A 26612-nucleotide genomic window follows, 5' to 3' on the forward strand; every position below is an offset into this window, starting at 1 on the left:
GAACAGCGGCACCACTGAAACTTTTTCAGAGGCCGCTGGGGCATATGGCACCTGCAGCCGCGGTAACGCCACTCGGATTGCTTCATATGAGGCTGCTCCAACATTGGCTCCACGATTGAGTCCTGCACTGTCGCCAAACTCTCAGCTTGTCGTCGGACTCTTCGTTCCTGCAGGCAGGTGTTCCCCTAGAACAAGTGTCCAGGCATTCTGTGGTCTTGCGAGGAGCAGGTCTTGCTTGTTGCGCCGTATTGGTATTGGCCCAACCGGACCTGGTTCCCGGAGCTAGTGCTCCTTGCGACAGTCTCTCCCTGGCCCATTCCTCTGAGAGAGCACCTGCTCTCTCAGAGACGGGGCACCCGCGTCCAGACCTCTGGAAACTCCATGTCTGATCCCTGGACGGGACGCAGAGGTTCTAGGTGACCTACCCCGAGCGGTGGTCGACACCATCACTTCCGCTAGAGCCCCCTCTACAAAGCGCATCTATGCGTTGAAGTGGAACCTGTATGTTGAGTGGTATTCTTCTCACCAGGAGAACCCCCAAACTTGCTTGATCAGAGCTGTGCTTTCCTTCCTGCAAGATGGGTTGGAGTGAAGGCTGTCTCCCTCCACCCATAAGTGCATGTTTCCGCTATCGCCGCACATCACGATGCAGTTGGGAAGTCGCTGGGAAAGCATGACCTGATCGTCAGTTTCCTGAGGGGAGTGAGGAGACTAAATCCTCTATACCCTCTAGGGATTTGTCTCTGGTCCTTGCGGCACTTCAAAAAAACACCCGTTGAGCCTTTGCAATCAGCTGAGTTAAACATTCTGTCCTGTAAAACAGTTCTCCCTGTTGCATTGGCCTCCATCAAGAGGGTAGGGAACCTGCATAAATTTTCAGTCGACGAATCGTGCTTGGAATTCGGCCCGGCTAACTCTCACGTGATCCTGAGACCCCGGCCCAGATACGTGCCCAGGGTTCCTACCACTCCCTTCTGGGACCAGGTGGTGAACCTGCAAGTGCTGCCTTCGGAGGAGGCAGACCCAGCCCTGGCTTTTCTCTGTCCCGTTCATGCTCTGCGCTTTGCATACGTGGACAGAATGCAAAGCCTGAGGACAGCAGATCATTTCTTCATCTGTTACGGAGGCCATCAGAAGGGAAAGGCTGTCTCCAAGCAGAGCATGGCCCACTGGATAGTGGATGCCATCACCTTGGCTTACGAAGCCCAAGGCGTGCTCTGCCAGCCCGGGTTGAGAGACCACTCCACTAGGAGTGTCGCATCTTCCCGGGCGCTGGCACACGCCACCTCGCTGACAGGTATCTGTAGAGCTGCGGGCTGGGCGACACCTAACACGTTCGCTAGGTTTTATAGTCTACGTGTTGAGCCGGTTTCTTCCTGTGTGCTCGCTTCAACCAGCCGGTAAGACTGAAGTTCCTGCTCTAGTGTCAGCTTACTGCGCCACTCCCCTCCACATGGAGCGGATACGTGCCCCACTTAGGCGAACCCTGTTGAGACCCTCCGCACCCCTTCGGCAGTCAGACGTTGTGGAGCGATCCCATATGCGTATTCTGCCACGACCAGCTCACTGCGGTGAGATGGTGTCTTTCCCTTAGCAGAGCCTGCTTTGCCGTCACTGTCCAGTGTTGCCTCCCCCTTCTCAGCCTGGAGCCACCCCAGTGACATTTGATATGTTGCACTGCCCCTATCCGGCCAGTCCATATGTGTATTCTCCACATGTTACCTCCCTTCGGGCAGGATGTGGCTTCCGCAGCGTCCCTCTCCCCTGGAAAGGCACGCTTTCCCAGTGTTATCCAAGAGTTCCACTGTGTGGGTTATAACGTAACAGCAGTTTGAACTCCCTCTATGTGATGTGCTTTGGATGTGGCAGCAACTGTGGCGTTTTCCATAGGGATCCCAATTATGTTGTTATGTTGATGTTACGTCGAACGTGAGCGACTGATAGGGAACGTCTCGGTTACTAATGTAACCCTCATTCCCTGAAGGAGGGAACGGGAGACATAAGGTCCCATCGCCACCGTTGCTGACCATCGCTGTATGGCTGTGATGATCTCGGCTCCTCAGCGAAAAACAATGTGTGCGTGCGCCCACTTCCTGTTTATACCATTTAGATGTTTCACGCACGCCAACGTTCATTGGCTCGTTCTGTAGACACACGAAGATTATAGGGCTCACTGAAGTGATCCCAATTACGTTGACGTTATGTCTCCCGTTCCCTCCTTCAACTAGGAACGAGGGTTACATTAGGAACCGAGACGTTTTAGGCACCATGGTAGGGCTGGGCGATATATCGCATGACATTGTTTGGCGCATCTCATCAGTAAAGCCGGTCCCTTGATTAGTAGTAAATCGCCATCACCTGCTTTCAGATGTAGCGGCATTTACTACACAAGGGGTCCTCAACTCTGGAGCACGAGATCCACTTTTCTGCAGAGTTTAGCTCCAACCCTAATCAAACACACCTAAACAAGCTAATCAAGCTCTTAATGATTAATAATACGTTACAGGTACACAACAAAATCCCCAGTGTTAAATCACATTGCTCAGAGTACATATTTTCCTACTATATTTTATACTATCTTGTGTTTTATTTAACTGAATACATCATAATCAGCTAAAACACTTTACTTCTTGAACAAGTGCGCACCCGAGTCCGTGTTGCTTTCACATTCCCGCGAACCGCGGCACAGCTGGTGTGAGAGCATGACTTATCTGTAACACACATTCAGTTTATTAATTCAATTATATTAATCTTACCGTTTCATTTACTGACAAATATGAATCACATTCAGATTATCAATTTGTTTATGTTAAAACTATATAATTCAAATGGATGGAAATTGTATATGCAATTCAAATACATAAATCTTAAATTTAGACATAAATATTTTTTTAAAAGTAAGCAACCCGAACTCACTGCACATGCAGATATATAATCTTTGTGAGGCAGCACTTACAGCGAACTAAGACTGAACACAGAACGGAACAGAAAATTAGTACAGTCCCGTGCTTTACACTGAGACCTGCATCACATATATTTATTACACTTAAAGGTAACCATTGCTATTTATAATCACGCTAAGATATCCTGGTTTTGATTTTATTTGGAGACATGTTGCAGACCAATAGTTTAAATACCCTTAATCACTGTTTGGGGTCAGGCTGACCCCAATGGACTTTTCCTTCATTTTTAAAAAGTGTTACCTTCATCTCAGAGGCATGACACTCTGTGACTTTTCCTAAATAATCTATCTAAACATGCACAAAAAAACTGGGCTTGATTTGGTTGTTCTAAAGGTGTGTACATTTTTTTTTTTACCGTTTAAGGTTGGGGTCAAAATGACCCCGCATTGAAAATGAATGGGAAAATAAAAAAAATGACTTTTTTTATTTTGTTTGTCAAAAAAATGAAAGTAAATCCATTATAAATCTGAAAATTTCTACAAAGAAACCAAGGTCTGGTCCTAGAGCATAAATAAAAAGTAGAACGAACTTTCTATCTTATACACACACACACAAACACACAAATGTATGTAACTGCAACAGAGAGCATTTTTACAGAAATTGGCCAATAAAATTAACAAACCTGGCATAAATCAATTTTTTTTTACATTTAAATCAAGGTCTGGTCCTAGAGCATAAACCCAAAGTGGAACGAACTTTCTATCTCATACACACACACTGCATAATAATAATAACACACACTGATAATTCTGCAAAAGCAGATAATTCAAAATATTCTAATTCAAAAAAATTCTAACTCTGACAAAACTACAGATTTTTTATGTGTTTCAAAATGTTTAAATAAATATTCACAGCATATATATCATACATTTGTGAGGAGAAGTTGAAGCATCAAGAAAAATAAAGTGAAAATGAATGAGTCTCTATGGCCCCATATGGCCCTCTCTGGATACATGTGGTCATTGCACTTTCATTCCGTAAATAGGTAAAAAAACTTAAAAATTTTCACAAAAACACAGCATAAATGTATAGTTGACAAGTAAATAAAAAAAAATATATATAGTTTTCCATATAAAAAAATGATATTTCCTTATGCAATCGCTCTTTAAAATGCTTGGGGTCAGTCTGACCCCAAACATTTTAAGTGTTATCCTTTTTTAACAGTGATTAAGGATTAAATAAATGTGCTTTTTCACTGGGGAGAAAAATCAAGACCGAACTGATTGTTCATCTTTGCACAATGAGAAATTTTCATATTTAATTTGTAACTCACACCATCATTATCATCGCCACAGACAGACAAATCATCACAGACAGAGGAATCTCCAAAGACAGACAAATCCCTGCAGACAGACGAATCATCCCAGACAGACAAATCATCCCAGACAGAGAAATCTCTGCAGACAGACAAATCATCACAGACTTCTCTAATGCCAGGTAAAATATATTTTTTTAGTAAACCAGTGTACAAAAAAAAAAGCTCTGAGCCCTCCCCTCGGACAGCACGCCAAATTTGCATAACCTTTACGCTATCTGATTATATGTAAGTGTGAACTTGTGAAATAATCTTCAGTAATGCTTCACAGAGTAGAGTTGTTTTCTCTTTTTCAGATTCACCTGAAAACATACAGAAGGGTGTAACAGGAAACAGCATCCCTGAGCAATTGACTGAAAAATCTGAATCAAATGATTCAGTAAAGGTGAATATTAACACTTTTTTTGTGTGACAAATTTGGGTTTAGACTGTTTTATATTGATGCCATTTCTTACAGTACATTTAAACCACAGTAGCCTAAAGCAGAAGTTTTCTAAGGCAAAGAAAATGGGCCCGATTGACACATAAGTGTGTGTATTTGAATACTAAACCGTTACGAACTGAAATCTGTGGTCACATGTGGGTTCTTCACATGATCTGTTTTACTGCATGTAGACATCATGGATAATGAGGATGTTCTGTGAAGTCTATGTGTATGACTAGAGAGGAAGGAAAACACACAAAACAATGTTTGGGATTGTTACAGTTAAGCTATGCCTTTATTGTCAGGTATGGTCCAAAGATCATCTGACACAAATGTATTAAAAATGGACAAATTAGGTACACAGCAAAATCCTCAGTGTTAAATCAACACTGCTCGGAGCATATATGGTCCCACTCTGCAGAGTGTTAAAATAACACTGAAGCAGTGTTAAAGTTAATGAGATACTTAAGTGATTAATTAAGTGATGATTGAACATTAATGATGAACACCTGCTGTCAACAAGCACAATCACTGAAGGAAAGAGAAACACAAGAACTACAACTGACTTTGTCACAGCTTTAAATTAAATCAGCTGAAGATAAAAATAAGACATTCAATCTCTAAAGATTTCAGCAGAGGAGGAATAAACAACTCCACAAACAGCATTACCAGCTTCACTTATTACTAACCAGACTGACTTTATTTCTGGTATATGTCTATGGACAAAAGTTTAGATGTCGATGTTTTAAAAAAAAAAGGTCACCATTATGGTGATCAGTTTCCCCTTCAGTTGGGCAGTTTGACTCATGGCATTTAAAGTACTATTTTGGTCTTTGTAACAATATTTACCAAAACTCATAATATGTTACAAAAGAAGCTAAAAATATTAAATGTCCAGGTGTTATCGTTTTCATTATTATAAAGATGAAAGATTCACTAATCTTATCCCTGACAAAAAACAAAAGTTGTTGTTAGTTATTAATAAAAGTCACTTTTTTTGACACAGAGCAGTCATCCTGAATTAAAAATTTGATATACATTTCAGATATTTTTGTAAATTATTATTTTTATATTAGAAACAACAGACATCAATAATCAGAGTATGAATCTCAACAATGGTGACATGCTTCATGCTGCAATGCATGCTGGGAGCCATGATTTTTATACTATGGTGCCTCCCATAATGCATTGCGGCATAAAGCATGTCACCATTAATGAGATTCATATGGGGATTCTTGATGTCTGTGTGTTTGTCCAAAGATTACTTTCCCAATAATTAAAAAATAAAGATTCAGCTTGATGACTGATCTATAGAACGAAATGAATGTTATTGAAAATCTATTAATACCAAATAACCATTTTCAGTAAATGATCAACTTTTTTGATTTTTGTACTTTGCCCAAAACTTGGGCCTATCACCTGATCATCTTTGTTGCTGGCTTTCTTTGCAACCTTTGTGTGTTTTGGTAAACACTGTTACAATGACCATGAAATCAAATAATAAAAAAAGAATCAAATTGCACATCTAAAGGCAACACTGTTCACCATAATGGTGATTTTTAAATGGTGACTAAAACATCAACATCTAAACCTCTGTTAATTCTCAATAAAACTTCTGTAGACATTTGACAGAAATAAAGTCAGTCTGGTTAGTAATAAGTGAAGCTGGTAATGCTGTTTGTGGAGTTGTTTAATCGTTCACTGTTGAGATCTTCACAGATTGAATGTCTTATTTTTATCTTCAGCTGAGTTAATTTAAAGCTGTGATTAAAAGTCAGTTGTAGTTCTTGTGTTTCTCTTTCCTTCAGTGATTCTGCTTGTTAACATCAGGTGTCTTCAATAATGCTCAATCATCACTTAATTAATCACTTAATTATTTCATTAACTTTAACACTGCTTCGGTGTTATTTTAACACTCTGTAGAGTGGGACCATATATGCTCCGAGCAGTGTTGATTTAACACTGGGGATTTTGCTGTGTAGGACCAAATTATTTAGCAATTAAAAGCATAGGTATAAACATTTAAGTGATTTTTATGACCAGTAGTGCTCCTGGTCTCAAACTCCTCAGCACTGAACGTCTCAGTTATGTATGGTTAGCCATTTCTGGGGAACACTACTGGAGCAAATAGACGCACGTATCCTTGCCAGTGGTTATGGTATGCCAAGACAATTACATCCACTATCCTGTGTGCTAACCTCTGCTTGGAGAGCCTTTCCCTTCTGCTGGCCTCTGTAACAGATGAAGAGCTGGTCTGAAGACCTAAAGCTTTGCATTCTTCTGTCCACACCGAAGGGAAGTCCCAACAGGCTGAGGTGACTGAGGTGACCTGTGTTCGCACAACTGATCCCGAGACTGAGCCAGAATCAGCCAGTTGTCGAGATAGTTGAGAATGCGATTTCATTCTCACAAATTTTGTAGTTCTTTTTGTGCTCGGGTTGCTACCCGAACCCCGAAGTTCCGTAGTGCCAGTAAAAGCGATACAGACCTCGTCAGGCTATGGCAGACGTGCCATTCAACCTATTCCCAGCTAACAGACTTTTGTTATAAGAACGTTCTCCAAATATACATTGTTGGTTCCGGGAATGTGAAAATGTCCAGTTTTCTTGACGTTAGAGGAACGTGTTTTAAAAAGGTACACAGCAAAAACTCCAGTGTTAAATTAACTCTACTGGGAGTTTATTTGGTTCCAGCCTCAAGGGTGTAAATTGTTAAAATATGAGTGTTAAATTAACACTGAAGAGTGTTAAAGTTAATGAGATAATTATGTGATTAATTGAGTGATGATTGAGCATTATTGAAGACACCTGATGTTAACAAGCAGAATCACTGAAGGAGAAAATCTAATTTGTAAGTCACCATTATGGGGATCAGTGTTTGCTTTAGGGCGGGCGTACACGGTGCGATTTGTTGCTGTTTTACGAGCTCGCAGATGATTTTTTTCACTCGGGAGAAATCGAGTGCAAATCGGTGATGCTCGCATGGTCGCGGCTCGCAGCGTGTGAGAGGAATTACGAGCCGTGCCGAGCACGTTACAAGCACCTCCCGACCTCCCGATCATTTTTAAACATGTTTAAAAAATTCGGGGAGTCGGCACGATTTTCACCAGCGTATAGGCTGTCCCCTATTGCCAAATCATACACAACCACGTCACAGGCTAGATCGATGGGGCTATACCTCAGTGGCAGCAACCACACAGCGTGCGCATACACTGTCTCACACACACACACACACACACACACTCTCATGTTTTTATGTTGAACGGAATGGCTACTGTTATCTGCATTTGCACACACATTTCTGTCATTTTTCAATCTGAAGCTATGCCTGCAACATTGAAAGCTCCGGTCTCTGTGTTTAACGCGTAAACACAGAGACTGTGTTTAACCGCCGGCTCGGGATAAAATTTGTGCAGGAGGACAGTCGTGCCGTGTACCAGCTGCTTTGACGCGATTATCAGTTTAACTGACTCGTAACGTGTGCAATATCTCACGACCTCCCGAGTGTCCGAACTCGCACCGCGTACGCCCGCCTTTAGTTGGCCAGTTCAACCTTACATTTTTAACTTTAGTTTTTGTTTTGCTGTTGTAACTGAATTACAACTGACAGTTGGACAAAAAGAAAAGGTGATCAGGTGTTGTTGGTCTTAACATAATCATTATTTGACCTGAATCACTGAAATTATTTAGAGTCTAATCTTTGATTTAAATTAATATTATTGAATATAGGATCACAGTCAATCTACATCATAAGATCCAGTGATGATATACGCTAATCCAAAGGATTTCTTATAAATGGTTCTGATAAAAAAATTTAATATCTTTCTCTTAGGCACACACAGACATCAAGAATCAGTAGAGTTGGGGTACTCGAACTCGGACTCGGACTCGAGTCCGGTCTCGAGTCCAATTTTGAATGGACTCGGACTTGTCACGCACTAGAATGAATTTGTACTCGGACTTGACACGGACTCGGGACATTTTAGACTCGGAAAAATGTCCGAGTCCAGTCGAGTCCGGGCACTGGATGACACAAAACGAAATTTTGTGATTTTTTTATTATTCAAAAACTAAACGAAACAATGTTGTTTCAGCGTTGAGCATTGTAGCCAATCACAGTTAAGTGCATAAACACAGTGGCAAATCAGAGGCGTTTTAGAGTCCGCATGCGAATAATTCGCTCAAAATGTATGTTTAGAATAAGCACGAGCTTTATCCTTTCGCAAATCCCCTCATAAACAACAAAGTCTCTCTAGACGCAATATAAATAAGATATTCACTGTGCAGTGCGGACAACTTCAGTCAGTGTTTATGACGAGAGTTTTAGGGAGAGTGCCGAACAAGGTAAGTGATGGCTTAAAGGGAGCGCTGTTGACAATCTAAATAGTTTTGTTTTTCATACTTCTAGAGGACCAGTGGTTACGTTCACACTGTAAATTATAAAGAGTGATAACTGCATTTAAATGTGGGATTGAATCCAATTAATTTTTGTCCTTTGAGTCATGAAATTGCGATGATTTGACACATAGCAACATAAGAACGTGTTAACCATAGCAACATTTTGGCGTCTGATAATGTTATCATTTTTGTTGCATTTATACTTTAGTCATAAGTTTACATACTCCTTGCAGAATCTCCAAAATGTTATTTTTATATGTTTTTTAATAAGACGGATCATACACATTGTTTCTATTTAGTACTGCCCTGAAAAAGCTTTTTCACATAACAGATGTTTAATAGCCTAAATAAAATACAAACACAAAATAAAGACAAATTACATAGGCTCGATTGTAATATTGTGTCATTACCTGAATGATCCACAACTTTTTTTTTTTTTCTTTTTTTTTTATGTTTAAGGAAAAATCATCCAGTTCCTGCACATTCTTTGCTTTTCCAGCATCTTCTGCATATTTGACTCCTTACTAGCAGTGACTATGATTGTAAGATCCATACTTTCACACTGGTGACAACTGAGGGACTCATACACAACTTTTACAAACCCTGCAAACATTTAGTGATGCACAAGAAGGAAGCATCCGTTAAGAGCCAAGAGGTGTAAACTTTTGAACTGGATCATTGGTGTAAATTGGTCTTATTTGTTTAAAAATGCATTCATTAATTTAGTCCAACCCTTCAGAGGCTAAATAAGATATTAGCATGTATAACACAATAAGAAAAATGTAAACATCATCATCTTGCTCAAAAGTTTACCCCTGGCTCTTAAAGGAGAACTCCGGTCAATTTTAACATTGAGCTCATTTTTTAGTAAATTTGGAGTGCTGTCAATACAGAGAACAACGACAAAAATCGGTGTTGCCTACACCGTGTTATCCTCTTTTTAAAATTTGCACCCTGTTGACTTCAATGGGGCAAGTTTTAAACCTGCTTTTAGCCTCTTATCATCCTTGATGTGTCATTACAAGTGCCCAGCCATGTTGAGTGATTCCTTCAGAGTGAACACGAGTGAATCTGACTGCAGTAGATGTGAAAGATATTAATAAAAATGATGTTATATCAGCCAGCGCACAGACCTGTATTTACTTCCTGTTTTCGGTCGAAGTCCAAAGTAGTCAATTGTCTAGTTCACGCGCATAGGTTTAGTTACATATGATCACGCGCGTGAACTCGACAATCGACTACTTTGGACTTCGACCGAAAACAGGAAGTAAATACAGGTATTTGCACTGGCTGATATAACATCATTTTTATTAATATCTTTCACATCTACTGTAGTCAGATTCACTCGTGTTCACTCTGAAGGAATCACTCACATGGCTGGGCACTTGTAATGACACATCAAGGATGATAAGAGAAATAAAAGCAGGTTTAAAACTTGCCCCATTGAAGTTAATAGGGTGCAAATTTTAAAAATAGGATAACACAGTGTAGGCAACACCGATTTTTGTCGTTGTTCTCTGTATTGACAGCACTCCAAATTTACTAAAAATTGAGCTCAATGTTAAAATTGACCGGAGTTCTCCTTTAATGCATCGTGTTGCATTATTAAGCATTACCTTGCAGATTCTAAAAGATGTACAATAGGTAAACGTATGACTGTAACTATACATTGCAATCATTTTGTAAGGTTTAAAATAATAATTTAAGAGCTCAGTGTTGAGACCTTTCGGCGGGATTTGATTGACAGGTGATCTGACCAATTATAATGCAGATACACGCCATTTTTGTTCGACAAACAAACCAAATCCGTTAGTAGATTAAAGGCAGTGGACTTGTGTGTATTGATTTCTTTTTTAGAAATTTGTGCTATAACTAGAAGAGATTATCAGTTCACGTGCTGCTTGAACTGAGGCCTACACATTAAAGCACCACAAAACAGTATTTATCGTTTGAATTTCATAAAAATTAAAAAAATTGAAAGCTGAGACTTTATTTCAAACCAAAAGTACCCTGCTCTGTCTTGTCTGTTGGCACATTGTTAGTGTCCTCTTTGCTCCGACCGAGAACATGTGGAGTGAGAGAGGAATGGCTTGTCGGACGTAGCAACAGTAACCAAGAGGGGTGGGTCTTTGTGAAAGGTCAATTTCAAATCATTTAAATCTTTGTGGACTCGGCCGGACTCGACTCGGACTCGGATGTTAAGGACTCGGACTCAAGTCCGACTCGACCCTCTTTGGACTCGGACTTGGACTTGTACTCGGTTGTTAAGGACTTGGACTCGACTCGGACTCGACAAAGGTGGACTCGGACCCAACACTAAGAATCAGTGTATGAATCTCAAAAATGGTGTCAAACAGAATATTCAATTAGGAAAAGGAAATTACTAAGACAATTCAGATCATAATTTATTCATACAGCAATGCATGATGGGAGCCATGGATGAGTTTTGATTGGTGGTACCCAGAATGCACATGCTTTATTATTGTCACCATTGTTGAGATTCACAGGCTGATTATTGATGTCAAGTGTGTTTAAATTAGGGGTGTACTGAATCCAGGATTGAGAAAAAATGAGCATCAAACAGAAATAACCCGCATACATGGGGTATTGAGGCGCATACAATACAGACTGCAGACAGTTCAACAGGGCGTGCGCAGCTCTAAAAGGGGCCACACCTTATTTTCACTCGTTACAGTTGGTGGACCGTCCGAATGTCGTAGGCTGTGAGAAAGTGAAAATGGAACTCGTGAGCAGAAAAAGTGTTGTTTGGCAGTACTTTCAATCAAAAGAAGGCAATTCAAGTTAAAAAAAAATAATAATAATCCACTGCTGTGGACATTGTTTACTTCATTGATGTGTTTACTGTGTTAATGGACTGAGGATGGGAGTAGGATTCAGTATTCGGTTTCGGATTCGGCAGAATCTTAACCAGTGGATTCAGTATTCGGCCGAACCCCAAAAATCTGGATTTGGTGCATCCCTAGTTTAAATAAATAAACAGTTTCAAAATCTTTTTTTTATCAGAACAAGTATTTGTTAGAAATATTTTTGATTATACAGAAATCGCTGAATACCATATGCTATACACAGCAAAATCCCCAGAGTTAAATTTACTCTGCTCAGAGAACATTTGGTCCATCTTTACAGAGAGTTAAAATAACTCTAAATCAGAGTTAAAGTTAATGAGACACTTAAGTGATTAATTAAGTGATGATTGGGCATTAATGATGAACACCTGCTGTCAACAAGCAGAATCACTGAAGGAAAGAGAAACTCAAGAACTACAACTGACTTCCAGCCACAGCAAGGTCTCAGCAGAGGAGGAACCGGACGTCAGACGTCTACAGAAGGTCTTAGTGAGAATTAACAGAGGTATAGATGTTGACGATTTATTGAAATTGATTTTTGGTTACCATTATGGTAATGAGTGTTTCCTTTAGTTGGGCAGTTTTACTCTTTACTATTTTGTGTGAGTTTGTGGTTTTAGTAACAGTTTTACCAAAGCAAGTAAATTGTTACAAAGAAAGCCAGAAACATGAATCTCAACAATGGTGACATATTTCATGCCGCAATGCATCCTGGGAGCCGTGGGTTTTATACTTTTGTGGCTCCCAGCATGCATTGCAGCATGCCACCGTTGTTGAGATTCAAATGCTGATTCATGATGTCTGTGTCAAAATAAATAGATCCCCATAATGTATTATAAAAATCTAAATTCAGATTGTCTGGTCTGTGGCAAGAGAGTATTGTTAGTGAATATATTCGATTAACATCAAATAACCACTGTTGGACAGTGATGAGATAGGTGCAGTATTCTAATTTTTGTTGTTGAAAACTATATCATGATGATTTTTGTTTCTGGCATTCTTTGCAACAATTAATGTGTTTTGGTAAAAAACTGTTACAAAAACCACAAACTCAGACAAAATGTTAAGAGTCAAACTGCCCAACTAAAGGAAACACTGGTCACCATAATGGTGATCAAATGTTTTCAATAAATTGGCAACATCTAAACCTCTGTTCATTCTCACTAAGACCTTCTGTAGACCAGTGGTTCTCAAATCCAGTCCTCGCGACCCACTGCTCTGAACATTTTGTATGTCTCCCTTATTTAACACACCTGAATCAGATCATCAGCTCGTTGGAGAGACTCCACACAGAAAAATCCCCAAATTTAAATTAACTCTGCGCAGATAACATTTGGTCCCTCTCTACAGAGAGTTAAAACAACTCTGAATCAGAGTTCAAGTTAATGAGATACTTAATCACTGTCCAACAGTGGTTATTTGATGTTAATAGACATCAGACATCAAGAATCAGCATATGAATCTCAACAATGGTGGCATGTTTCATGCCGCAATGCATGCTGGGAGCCACAATAGTATAAAACTGGATGCAAAACCCAGGATGCATTGAGGCATGAAACACGTCACCATTGTTGAGATTCATATGCTGATTCTTGACATCTGTGTCTCAAAAGAAAAAAAATTCCTACAAAGTTCTAAATTCAGATTATCCAATCTGTAGCGAGTCTCGTTCTGAAAATAATCTACTAATTTCCAATAACCACTTTTGGACAGTGATGAGAGAAGTGCATTACTCTACTTTTTTACAATTGAAAACTATATCACCTGATCATCTTTGTTTCTGGCTTTCTTTGTAACAATTTACATGTTTTGGTAAAACCAGTTACAAAAACCACAAACTCACAAAAAAAAATAAAGAGTAAAACTGCCCAACTAAAGGAAACACTGGTCTCCAGAATGGTAACCAAAAAATGTCAATAAATCCTCAACATCTACACCTCTGTTAATTCTCACTAAGACCTTCTGTAGACGTCTGACAGAAATAAAGTCAGTCTGGTTAGTAATAAGTGAGGTTGGTAATGCTGTTTGTGGAGTTGTTTAATCCTCCTCTGCTGAGATCTTGCTGTGGCTGGAAGTCAGTTGTAGTTCTTGAGTTTCTCTTTCCTTCAGTGATTCTGCTTGTTGACAGCAGGTGTTCATAATTAATCCCCAATCATCACTTAATTAATTACTTAAGTATCTCATTAACTTTAACTCTGATTCAGAGTTATTTTAACTCTCTGTAGAGAGGGACCAAATGTTATCTGAGTAGAGTTAATTTAACTCTGGGGATTTTGCTGCGTGGAGTCTCTCCAACGAGCTGATGATCTGATTCAGGTGTGTTAAATAAGGGAGACATACAAAATGTTCAGAGCAGTGGGTCGCGAGTACTGGATTCAGCTGACTAGTCACTGCACAAGAGAAAAACACTTCAGGGTGCCAACTAACAACATCACCTACCAAACAAACCTGTGGAACATCAGTCACTTCTGGAACTGGCAAAACTTTGCCTCCAGCTAAGTCATTTCCCAAAATGAGAGTTATTCCTTTAACAGGAAGTGAGTTTCGAATTCCGACTCGCACAACACCTGAAAGCAGAGAACAGCATAAGTGTACATTATGCAAAGGCACAGACACTACTTGCATTTCTATCTCACGAATCAACACATTCGAGCCACAATATGATTCGTCAGAGAACGGTAGCACATCAGACAGCATAATTGACTGCATAGCCCCTGTATCTCGGAGAATGCAGATTTCTCTCCGATCCTCTTCCTTTCCAGATAAGGAAACAAGCCCTGGCATAATGAAAGGTTTATAATTGATGTCACAAACATCAGTACTACATACTAATTCAGACGGTAGTACTGTCTTCATTCATGCAACACTCTTCGGGTTCTTAGACTGCTGTTTACGCGTAAGCACTGGACAATCAGCAATCAGGTGTCCTGGTTTATGGCAGTAAAAACAATCCCTTAACTCTTTCGATTTCGGCATTCCAGCTTTCTCTCGAAAATCTTGAGTTTGAGCCGGACTAGTAACCACGCTCTTTTCAGTGCGAGTCACGAAAAATACCCCCTTATGAGTGAGCATGAATTCATCTGCTAACACAGCAGCTTGTGCTAACGAACTTACCTTCTGTTCGTTCAGATAGACAACTATTCTGTCAGATAAACACGCCTTAAATTCCTCAAGCAGAACTAGTTCTCTTAACGAATTGAAATCATCAGTCTTAGTTGCACTACACCATTTGTCAAAGAGAAGAGCTTTCTCTCGAGAAAATTCCACAAATGTTTGTGATGAATTCTTCTTATGGCCTCTAAACTTTTGACGATATGCTTCTGGAACTAATTTGTAAGCACGTAAAATTGGTAATTTTACAGCATCATAATTCAAACTATCCTCTAAGGAAAGAGTAGAGAACACCTCTAGCGCTTTACCCATTAAACGACATTGCAGTAACAAAGACCAGCAATCCTTTGGCCAACGAAAAGACATAGCAATGCGCTCAAAGGCACTAAAGTAGGAATCAACTTCAGCTTCACGAAAATGTGGCACTAATATAATATTTTTACCAACATCAAATGACTCGGTTGCAACGGATGAAGCAGACGTCGGGGCAACAGTAGGAGTAGGCACTACAGTGGGAGAACGGTCAACAGCGGCAGCGGGACTAACTCGAGGGAGATCTGGTCGCGCAGCGGACCCCCCCACAATTCACATTGCGTCAAGCTCCAGCTGTCGCATTTTGACCTGCGTCTCCGCGTCGATCTCAAATTTACGAATTTGTAACCTCAAATCCATCTCCGCCTGCCGAGCTTGCACCTTCTCCTGCGATTCAAACTGCAAACAGGCCAAACGGACCTTAAGTCTCGTTTCCCCTTTTGAGCCAACAGACATAGGGGAGAATGGTTCAAAGGGAGGCAACCCCGCCCTAGCCTCAGCCTCAACCTCCGCCGTAAGCGTTAGCTCCTCCCCACTCACATTCTCACTCCTACCTAACGTACCCACATACACACTGTCCGCAACAGCTACCTCCTCCTGCAACACAAGCACATTCATCTCCACCAAACGATCAAATACCACAGACTTAATCTCTTTTTTAAGTGACTGCTTACTTACTGAAATCTGAAAATGACTTGCTATCCTCAACAAATCATTCTTCCTACAACCATCTAATTCCTCTTGCGAAGGACTATCAATAAATCTTTCTAATACGAACATTCTATAGCGACATAGAACCGCACGCACAAATTCTCAACACACACAGTGATACAAGAGACCGTGTCATGAACTGGTTATCTGTTAATTCAGTTATATCCCGGACGAGCCCCCATTATGTTACGACCCTCCTATGACTCGTACCTGTCTAGGGTTTTTAGGAGGGGAACACATGTAACCATCTCAGACACACGTCAACATGTAACACTGAGTGAGGTGAGAAAACACGAGAGACCACTGAATAAAAGTGAATTTGAGTTTTAATATAATGAATGAATATATATAATAACAAAAACCCAACCACAAAGGAAGAACAGGGGAAACAGATTGTGCCAAACAAACGAAAGTAATATAAGCAAAAAGGTTATCTAACACATTTATATTCTAATACTAAGAATAAAAAGAAAAGATCAAAGAAAAAGACTTCAACGTCCGTGACGTCGTAACTAAACTACACTAACTAATAAACAAACACAGCGGGTGGCACAAATCTCTAACTAGTGTTTTAATACAGACCAATTTACTACATGTGTACAATGTATGTCACGTGACATCTTACCTATCCCCTTCCCCTTTGTGGACCAAAACATTCACAAGTGAAAAGGTTTTTGGACACAGCCAAAACGAGGGACGTGAGCATACATGAGAACCACATAATAAAATAATAAAACACAAAAACAGTTCTCGCGCTCTCTCTCTCTCTAAACAAGCAAAGGTTCTCACGCAAAGGTTCTCTAAGGTTCTCTAGTAAATGCCGCTACATCTGAAAGCAGGTGATGGCGATTTACTACTAATCAAGGAACCGGCTTTACTGATGTGATGCGCCTAACAATGTCATGCGATATATCGCCCAGCCCTAGTTTACATCTAGTTGGTTGGTCAGAGAGAGGAAAGATGATACTTGGTTGAAGGCAACTCGTTCAAGTGTTTTCGCAATGAATGGTAGGAGAGAGACAGGTCTGTAATTCTCTAAGATTGATGCGTTTAACCCCCTGGGGTCGGCAATCACGCCGGCGTGATTTGCGCGTTTTTTTTCACATAGCAGCTGAATAAACTTAAAATACTCCGTCATTTGTGGTCATACAGACTTAATAAAAATGAAAAAAGAATCTGTGAGATGTCTACTTTTGTATGTGTCCACTTACAATCAAAACAAAACGTTGTGCTTTTGTAAAATAAAGAAATTAAACAGGGTGTGCTTTCTGCCTCTCCGTCTCGTGAACTTTTTTTTCTTGAGCACGTCTCTAAACATTTAAAAAACTCAGCGAATACTTGTCACACATTTGTGAGCTCTATATATTTATAATCATTTAAGTGTGTAGTTTTAAATTATCTGATTCAAAACGAAAACAAATATTCTCTGTTTAAGTAATTTGTATAAAACCAACAAGATATTCAGTTTCTCTAACCCTTCCTCATTAGTTTTAATGTGACCACACCCACACGCGCAAAACATATAGAGATGCAAATCGTCCATGTGTCGCGCGAACGCCCCCATTACCTCAACAACAAAGCGGCAAACTTTATCAGTCCTCTTCAGTCGTCGAGTTTGGAAGACATGCTGTGAGATTATTGGGTTTACATCTGAAGAAGAAGATCGCGATTTGAAGACAAGAACGATTTTAAGGTAAGAAATACTCCTGAATTATATTAGTTAGTGTTATTGTTGCATAAACTTCATATTGCCATTGAACTGTTGCTCGATGCTTCAGTGAATGTCCCCTGCACGCGCTGTGAGAGTTTGAAAACGCAGTCGCGCGACGTGCGTTTGAAAAGCAAACCATGATTTTACTCCAATCTCATTTCATAACGTCATATCGATGTAAACATTTGAAGTAACATATGATAATCAATATGTTTTTCTCTAGTGTAGTGTTACTGAAGTGTTCCTTTTTAACTATGCCTGCTATACTGTTCTTATTATTTGATTCAGCCCTGCTGCAAAAAATACTTTCTTAGTTAGTATTTTTGTTTTGTTTCCAGTCCAAATATCTAAAAATTCTTAAACCAAGAAGTGTTTACTAGAGAAGTAAAATGACATAAGAAATTCTATTTTGTTTTAAGATAAAAAGAAAGTAATTTAAGTAATTTTTGCTTAAAACGAGCAAAATTATCTGCCAATGGGGTAAGCAAAAAATTCTTGGTTTCCATTTGAATTAAGATTTTTTTTCTTGTTTTCTATTCGAATTCAGATTTTTTTGCTTACCCCATTGGCAGATAATTTTGCTCGTTTTAAGCAAAAATTACTTAAATTACTTTATTTTTTATCTTAAAACAAAATAGAATTTCTTATGTCATTTTACTTCTCTAGTAAATGCTTCTTGATTTAATAATTTTTAGATATTTGGACTGGAAACAAAACAAAAATACTAAGTAAGAAAATCATTTTTTGCAGTGCAGGTATATGCCTACAAGGCACAACAAATATATATATATATATGTGTGTGTGTGTGTGTGTGTGTGTGTGTGTATTTTGTAAATTTAAAAAAAAAAATTCACCAGAAATCTAAAATGTATTCCCACAATCATGCAGCCCTGGTTTCTTCTTGATATCAGCATGCTCACAGCTTTTTTATATATATATATTTTTTTTAGGTAGCTACCCGTCCTGCTGACTTCAACATGAGCATGAGGAGGTAAAGTGAAAAATCAAACACCTTGGAAATGACAGGTATGCACTATGTTTCAGGAAAGGAAAGGTGTGTGACTGGTTAAGTCTCTGTCTTTAGTTCAGTGTGTTAAATAATGTGCTTTTTGCCATTTGTTGTGTATCTTTGGATGATGTTGTGTTGTAAATAAATTCAAACAATCAAAAAGCCATTTTTTTTTTAAATCTCCTCATTCTTTGTGCAAGGTAATGTAATGATAGTGCCTGAGAGCTCCTAATAGGGCCATTATGGGAGGCTCTTTGTCTCTCTCAGGTGTGAAACACTCAATATTCATGGTGGTTAACGCCTCCTCGCATAAAGCTTTCTTACACAAAACATGTCATACAAATTTTAAATCAATATATTGTCTTATCTGAATGAGTATTCAGGATGATTTTCACATAGTTTTGGAGCAAATATTCTAGGCTACGTGATACAATTTTCAAAAGCCTTGCGACGAAATAATTAGTTTGTCTTTCATGACATTATTTCAGTGACTTTTTTTTTGGTCATTTTCACAAACCACGCATAAATGTTATTATCTCAAAACTACAAACTTTTACATACATGCTGCTGACATATTATTGTAGCAGAGTTTGTGCTGAATGCAGTGTAATAATACTTTAGTCATGAAAATGTCACAAGTAACAGAAATAAGCACAAATGTTAGAGCATGTCAGAACACCTCCAGGACCCAGAAAACACCTCAGACCCCTGAGGGTTAATGTTGGTTTCTTAAGCAGTGGAGTTACCCGAGCCTGCTTGAATGTTGTAGGAAAAGTGCCAGTGTGGAGGGATGAGTTGATGATGTGTGTGAGTGCTGGTAGAAGTGTGGGAGAGATGGCTTGTAGTAGAAGGTGTGAGGGGATGGGATCTAGAGGGCCGGTGGTGGGATGACTGGAGAGGAGAAGTTTAGATACTTCTTCCTCGGTTAGTGGAGAGAAGGAGGAGAGAAGGTTTTTGGGAGTGGGAGAGGTTGGACTGGGTTCCTGTGTGTGGAGCTGAGAACTGACTGCTGATAGTTGTTGTTTTGTTGGTGAAAAAGTTAGAAAAATCATCAGCAGTTAAAGAGGAGGTGGGTGGCGGTGGGTGGAGGTGGAGGTGGACAGAGGAGAGAGTTGAATGTCTTGAAAAGTGTTTGTGTTTTAGCAGTGCTGTTGATATTGTTGTGGAAATACAAAGATTTTGCAGCATGAACATCAACAGAAAAGGAAGAGAGCAGAGATTGATACATACTAAGGTCAGTTGTGTCTTTTGATTTGTGCTATTTCCTCTCTGTTGCTCTGAGTTTGGTCCGGTGTTCACGAAGAATCTCAGATAACCAGGGATTAGAGGGAGTAGTGCATGCTGGCCTGGAGGAGATAGGGCAGATATTGTCTAAAGAAGAAGTTAAAGTGGAGCATAAAGTATCTGTTGCGGTATTAATTAACATCCAGAGATGAGAATTGTGAGGGTGAGGAAAGAGAAGATGACACAGCAGAGGAAAGATGGGAGGGAGAGCGTGAGCGCAGGTTTCGTCTGAAAGTAACTGGTAGGGGGGTTGATGGAGCATGGGTAGAGGGTTGTAGATTGAAAGTAATGAGGAAGTGATCAGAAGCGTGGAAAGGTTTCACCAGAATGTTGTCTGTGATGCAGTTGCGTTGTGTAAACCAGGTCCAGTTGGTTGCCTGATTTGTGAGTACCTGTGGTGATGAGCCGTTTGAGATCGAATGAGGCTAGGAGAGAGATGAAGTCTGTTGTATTCAGCTTCTCTAGATGAATGTTGAAATCACCAAAGACTACAAGTGGGGTGCCATCCTCAGGGAAACAGCAGCACATCCAGATCCTCTACAAAGCTTCCCAGTTGACCTGGGGGGCGATATATGACTACAATATCTTAATGGGAGTTGTAAGTGTAATAGCATGATATTCAAACGAGTAGTTATTGCATAGAGAGGAGAGGGTTGAGTATTTAAAATTGTTAGAAATGAGAAGACCTGTGCCCCCACCCCTCCCAGACTGGCGAGGAGTGTGAGAGAAAGAGAAGTTGTTAGAGAGAGCAGCAGCTGTTGCTGAATTTTCTGGACGAATCCAGGTCTCAGTCAAGCCTAAAATATTAAGAGTAGAATGAGATGCAAAGGCTGGAATGAAATCAGCTTTAATGCTTGTTATTGTCACGGGTGGTTGCAGGAAGGCAGACGAAGATGAAGAATAAAGTTCCAATCCAAAGTTTAATGAGGATAGTACAAATAATAGTCAGACAGGCAGGTCAACACACACCAAATGTAACGTAAACCGAAGAGAGAATGAATGTGAGGGATCAACTTACAAAGCAAACACAAACAAGGATAATTAATAGAACGCAGAATAACTAATAATGACTGTAACCAAGGAGACAGATGAGTGGCAGGAATCTGAACAAAGACACGTGACATATGAAAACAAACTGAAAGTCCATGAAAACAAAACTAAACTGAACAGAATTGTGACAGTTATGGTTGTGTACATATTTTTTAACACTGACACAATCAGTTTGCAAATGGTTTTTGTAATTTTCATTTACATTTTGAGATATTTCCAAGCAAATTCCATGAAAATATACAATGTGTTACACATTGTTGATACATTTGATCTATCATTGAATAAAATAAATATATAATTATTTTATTTTCTATAAAACAGGGAGAAACTAAGGATGATGGACCAGCAGGAGTCAGTCCAGATCAACACCTACAACAAGAAAAGATCGAAAGAGAAAAAAAAGAGCAACTGTTTTACAGACTTTATCTCGACAAGAACAAAAATGAATGGACAAAAGTCAATGCTCTTCAGTTAACTGCACATTCATTACAATCCCATGAGTCCTGTGCTGAGGAGGAGCTGGTTCAGACTTTCATACAGAAACTACTGATGATGGACTACAGAGCAAGATACATTAATGTTAAAAAGACCAGTGGACAGGATCACACACAACACAGACACAATGACTCATCTGAAGACAGTGGTGATATATTTAAAGCAGTATCTTTATCTAACAAAGGAACGAGCCAATCTGAGCGAATTCACCCGATGGATGTTCAGATGGCTGTGTTTCATTGTGCTGATGGTTTCCTGAAGCAGCTGCTGGTCACTAAACTGTCCCAGTGTCAGTATGCTCTGCCTTTGCTTGTTCCTGATCCATTCACACAACAGATTGAGTTTCCTCTCTGGACATTCAGACAAATCAACAAGAGCTGGAAGATGAGAAACATCAACAATGAGATCATCAGTCAAATCCAGCTGATCTACAAGGCAGAAACTCCAATGGTGTCTTTCTTTAGGTTTGGCTCTGTGTCCTCATCCAAGTCTCAGCTGATGAACAGTCTGATCAATGAGAAACACAACACGTTCTTCCACAGGAACTGCCCAGGCAGCAGCAGAACCAGAGTCCTGATGGACGGAGTGGTGGAGATCGCCTGGTTCTGCCCCTCTGCGAAAAACACAGATAAATTCACTGACTGTGTTGCGTTCTGTAATCTACATGGTGATGCAGGAGACAATGAGAAACAGCTGCAGATCCTCACTGAAATGGCATCAGTCAATGTTGTTCTTCTACCAGGACTTCACAGGAACGGCGAAAGGTCAACAATAATCCAAAACCTGTACACAAATAGAAAGCCACTCATTTATCTTCTCACTGAAGATGAATCTACTGTAACTGAGATGGACAAAGGGAAATTCAAGATTGGTCTGAAAGACAGAAATCAGTCAGATGTCTCTGAAGAACTCAGAAGAGCCATATATGATTGTCTCTCAGAATCATCTTCCACTTTCAGACTTGAAGATGTGTCCAAACACTCAGACATCAGAGTAGATGAGGAAGATGACGATGACTGCAGGAGAGGAAGAGAAGCAGCACAGCAGATGATGAGTTTACTGGAGGATAAATTTCTGACAGAAATCAAGGAATCATTTCTGCCTCATCAGGGGAAACTGTGGCATCAGTGGAGTCAGAAGAACAAAGAACTACATCGACCTCAAGCAAATGAGACAGAAATGGACATCAGCCAAAAACAAGCCAACCTGAAGCGATTACGTGAGCAGCAGCATGCATTTAACATAAGTACTTTTATACAGTTCTTTATTAAAGAAATGCACTTGCATGCTGATAGTAAGATCTATTTTCTTAAATGGCTTGAAATCGTCCTTGGTGAATATATCTCACCAGATATTTATGCTCTTCATCACAAGTATGATGAAAAGTGGTCAGCAGTTTTAAAACTGAAAGAGAAGCATGATGAATCCGAACAACTCAAAGCTGAACAAGCAGAACTTGAGAGAATATCTGAGGATCTTCAAGCTGTAACCTTTGGTTTAGAGCACATCATGAGGGAGATCAGTCAGATCTATGAATCATGTTCATCTGTGAAGAAGAACAAGAAAGATCTGCAGTTTCACTTCTCTTCTCTCCCGAGTCTTGCAGCAGAGATGATGATCTCTGGATTTCCACTGGAGCTGATGGATGGAGATGCTGCTCATGTTCCTCTGGTCTGGATCTCTGCTGTTATAGATGAACTCATCCAGAAACTGGGAGACCAGAGAGTCTTTGTGCTGTCAGTTATAGGGATTCAGAGCTCTGGGAAATCCACAATGCTGAACGCCATGTTTGGACTCAAGTTTGCCGTCAGTGCTGGCAGGTGCACCAGAGGAGCTTTCATGCAGCTGATCAGGGTCTCAGACAAGATAAAACCAGAGCTGAATGTTGACTATATTCTGGTTGTTGATATTAAGGGTCATCATGACAATGAATTGGCCACATTTGTTGTTGGTCTTGGTAATCTGACCTTGATCAATATATTTGGAGAAAACCCAGCTGACATGCAGTCAATTCTTCAAATTGTTGTTCGGGTCTTTCTGAGGATGAAAAAGGTCAGACTGAATCCAAGCTGTGTGTTTGTGAATCAGAACATTTCAGACGTCACAGCTGGACTTAAAAACATGGAGGGAAGAAGACGACTGCAGGAGAAACTGGATGAGATGACAAAACTTGCTGCTGAAGAGGAAGGCTATGATGCAGAATGTTTCAGTGATGTCATTGCATTTGATGTTCAGAATGATGTGAAATATTTTGCTCAGCTCTGGGAAGGAAGCCCACCCATGGCACCACCAAACCCAAACTACTGCGAGAATATTCAAGAACTAAAGAAAACTATTATGTATCATGCCTCAAAATCACATGGAATGATGCTGATAGACTTAAAAAATCGTATTACAGATCTCTGGGAGGCTTTACTGAATGCACAATTCACCTTCAACTTCAAAAAATCTCTGGAGATTTTAGCCTACAATAAACTGGATATAATACAGAGCAATTGGTCCTGGAGCCTCTGCAGTGTCATCAAAATCAAGGAGCTTCCGGAAAACATTGTGCAAGAAACAAAGATGAAATTAAATGAGGTTCTTCAGCAGCGAGTCCTGAAGAAAAAGATTGATGCTCAGAGAAAGCATCATGAAAATACTCTCTATGAAAAGAGCAAAGAACTTGCCTTAAATCTCAAAGACAAAGCAAATGATGAAGAAACCCAGAAGAAAGAGTTTGATTTGTTTTGGAAACAGTGTGTGAAGAAAATCATCATAGACATTCCAGCAATCAAAGACAGTGATATAATGACAGATGTGAGAGAGATCCTCAGTGATGCCTATGAAAGTGTTTCTGTAGACCACTGGAGAGAAAGCAGAGATATTTTCACTGTGCTGACTTATTCGCATTATGTAGAGTTAAAGAAAACCACAGGATTTGGAAGACATGTTATAAATGCATTCAGATCAGTTATAGAGAACTTGGGTAACATTCTATCTCAAGAGGATGAAGCCCAAATAATATCATTAGTCACAGATGTTGTTCAGCAGACAGACGAAATGATTCAGTCATTTAATATTTCAAAGATGGGCTACAACATCAGCTTCATTTATCAACTCATAGATTTCATCAGGGCAAGAGTTACAGAACATGAGGAAGGACCAGTGAATTATGTGTTCAAGAATGAATTCTTCAGGGATTTGATTTATTCCATCTGTAAGAGAGCAAACAAGATGATCACTGACCAACACAGAGTGTTCCGAGATGTCAATTATCCTGTAATATATATTGAGAAGAAGAGAGAAGAGTACTACAGTATTTTCCAGAAATACTGTCGTGAAGCAACATCAGCTGCCATTTTTTGTGAGATCATCTGTCAGAAACTTAAAGAGCCCATTGAGCAGAGTGTCTACAAGAAGACTGCCAGAGGTTTGGCTGATGAAATGAGAACAAACTGTGAATCACTGAATGGAAACAGATCAAAACTGGAGAAACACATCCTGAAGACACTGGCGGAAGATGAGGATTTTGACAAATACATGTACTACATTCATAATCCCAGAGATCACTTCAAGAGCTTCATCAGAGATGAAGTCAGTCGGTACATCACTGATAAGTTCAGTGTCAGTGTTTTACCGACGATGAAGGAGAACATTAAACTCCTGCAGCAGAAGATCATGAAAGCAGCTCATGAATCTACTGAACATGTTCAAGTGAACAGAGGAGATGTTGGTTTGTGGTTGAAGAGTTTCACACAGCATCTCTCAGGTGAGCTGATCTTCTCTGAAAAAGACCTCATTGGAGTCAAACATGATGATGTTGATGATTTCAACCTCCTAGAAGATGTGATAAGACAAGAACTTCTTACTATTATATCTGACATCAGCAGTGGATTCAACACAAAGACTTTTCAAATAAATCTGGACTATAAAGAAAGACCAGATGAGCTTCTGATTGATCACTTCTGCCAGTGCTGTTGGGTTCAGTGTCCGTTCTGTAAAGCCGTCTGCACCAACACCATAGAAAACCATCCTGGAGATCACAGCGTTCCTTTCCACAGAGTCATTGGAATTAATGGATACTGTTACCTTCAATCGGATAATCTCTGTGTGGATATTTGCACAAATTTTGTGGCAAGTGATAAAACCTTTTTTACATTAGGTGGATTGTTTGAATTTAAAGAATATAGAAGAGCAGGAGTTTGTGCAACGTGGAGCATCACCCCTAATCTCTCTGAACGGCCCTACTGGAAGTGGTTTGTGTGCAGATTCCAGAAACATCTGGAAAATCACTACAAGAAATTTTTTTTAGGAGAGGGCAATATTCCAAATGAATGGGAAAATCTCACAAAACAGGATGCTATTGAGAGTTTGGATAAATACATTTAAAAATAATAGAGCAGAATAAAAACAGTTTTAAGTCACTTATTTTAAGAACACATTATAAACTATAAACATGCAGTTCCTGGATGTTTTGCTTGGATTTATTCCAGCATGTTTACTTTTGACTAATGATTGTCTATGATTGATTGACTAATGCTGTTGTGCTTGCTGTACTTGCGGTACCGGTGCTTGGCCCCGAATTGCTGCTTGCACCATATTGATTCAAATTCATATTATTTGTCTTGGACATTTATGTTGTAATTCTGGTCTTCTTTTTACCAGATACTTGGTTTGAACTTAATAAATTTCAGACTGTAAATTCTTTGCATCCTATATTATGAATTTATCTTTGCAGCTAATTAATTTCCTCTTCATAACTGGGACAAAATAACAGCATGTTTCCTTTTGCTGGCATAATTAACTGATGCATCGAAGGATTCTCAATAGCAACCTGTGTGTGTGTTACTTTAAAAGCTGTTTTGACTATGTCATTGTAAACATCGGAGGACGTCTGCTGGAAACTTTCCGCACTACAAACACACCGCGACGCCACTCGGATTCACTGCCTCTTCCTTCACTTGGCAACGAAACCCGTATC

The 26612-nt window shown here is 39.7% G+C and overlaps 2 protein-coding genes across 2 annotated transcripts in view; one reads left to right on the forward strand and one right to left on the reverse strand.

Moving 5' to 3' along the window:
• Positions 1-26330, forward strand: part of LOC307001165 (interferon-induced very large GTPase 1-like) — a 42526-nt gene extending 16196 nt beyond the window's left edge. Inside the window, exons 4-6 of the mRNA XM_079617359.1 lie at positions 4259-4400; positions 4575-4663; positions 21476-26330. Coding sequence (XP_079473485.1) covers positions 4259-4400; positions 4575-4663; positions 21476-26020 — 4776 coding nt within the window. The 3' untranslated portion in view covers positions 26021-26330. The remainder of the gene's footprint in view (positions 1-4258; positions 4401-4574; positions 4664-21475) is intronic.
• Positions 1-26583, reverse strand: part of atg4db (autophagy related 4D, cysteine peptidase b) — a 95276-nt gene extending 68693 nt beyond the window's left edge. Inside the window, exon 1 of the mRNA XM_079617609.1 lies at positions 26546-26583. The gene's annotated coding sequence lies outside the window, so the exon portion shown is untranslated. The remainder of the gene's footprint in view (positions 1-26545) is intronic.
• Between the last annotated feature and the right edge of the window lie 29 nt (positions 26584-26612).

The sequence above is a fragment of the Phoxinus phoxinus genome (assembly GCF_949152265.1).
Source record: "Phoxinus phoxinus genome assembly, chromosome: 1".
Taxonomy (NCBI): domain Eukaryota; kingdom Metazoa; phylum Chordata; class Actinopteri; order Cypriniformes; family Leuciscidae; genus Phoxinus; species Phoxinus phoxinus.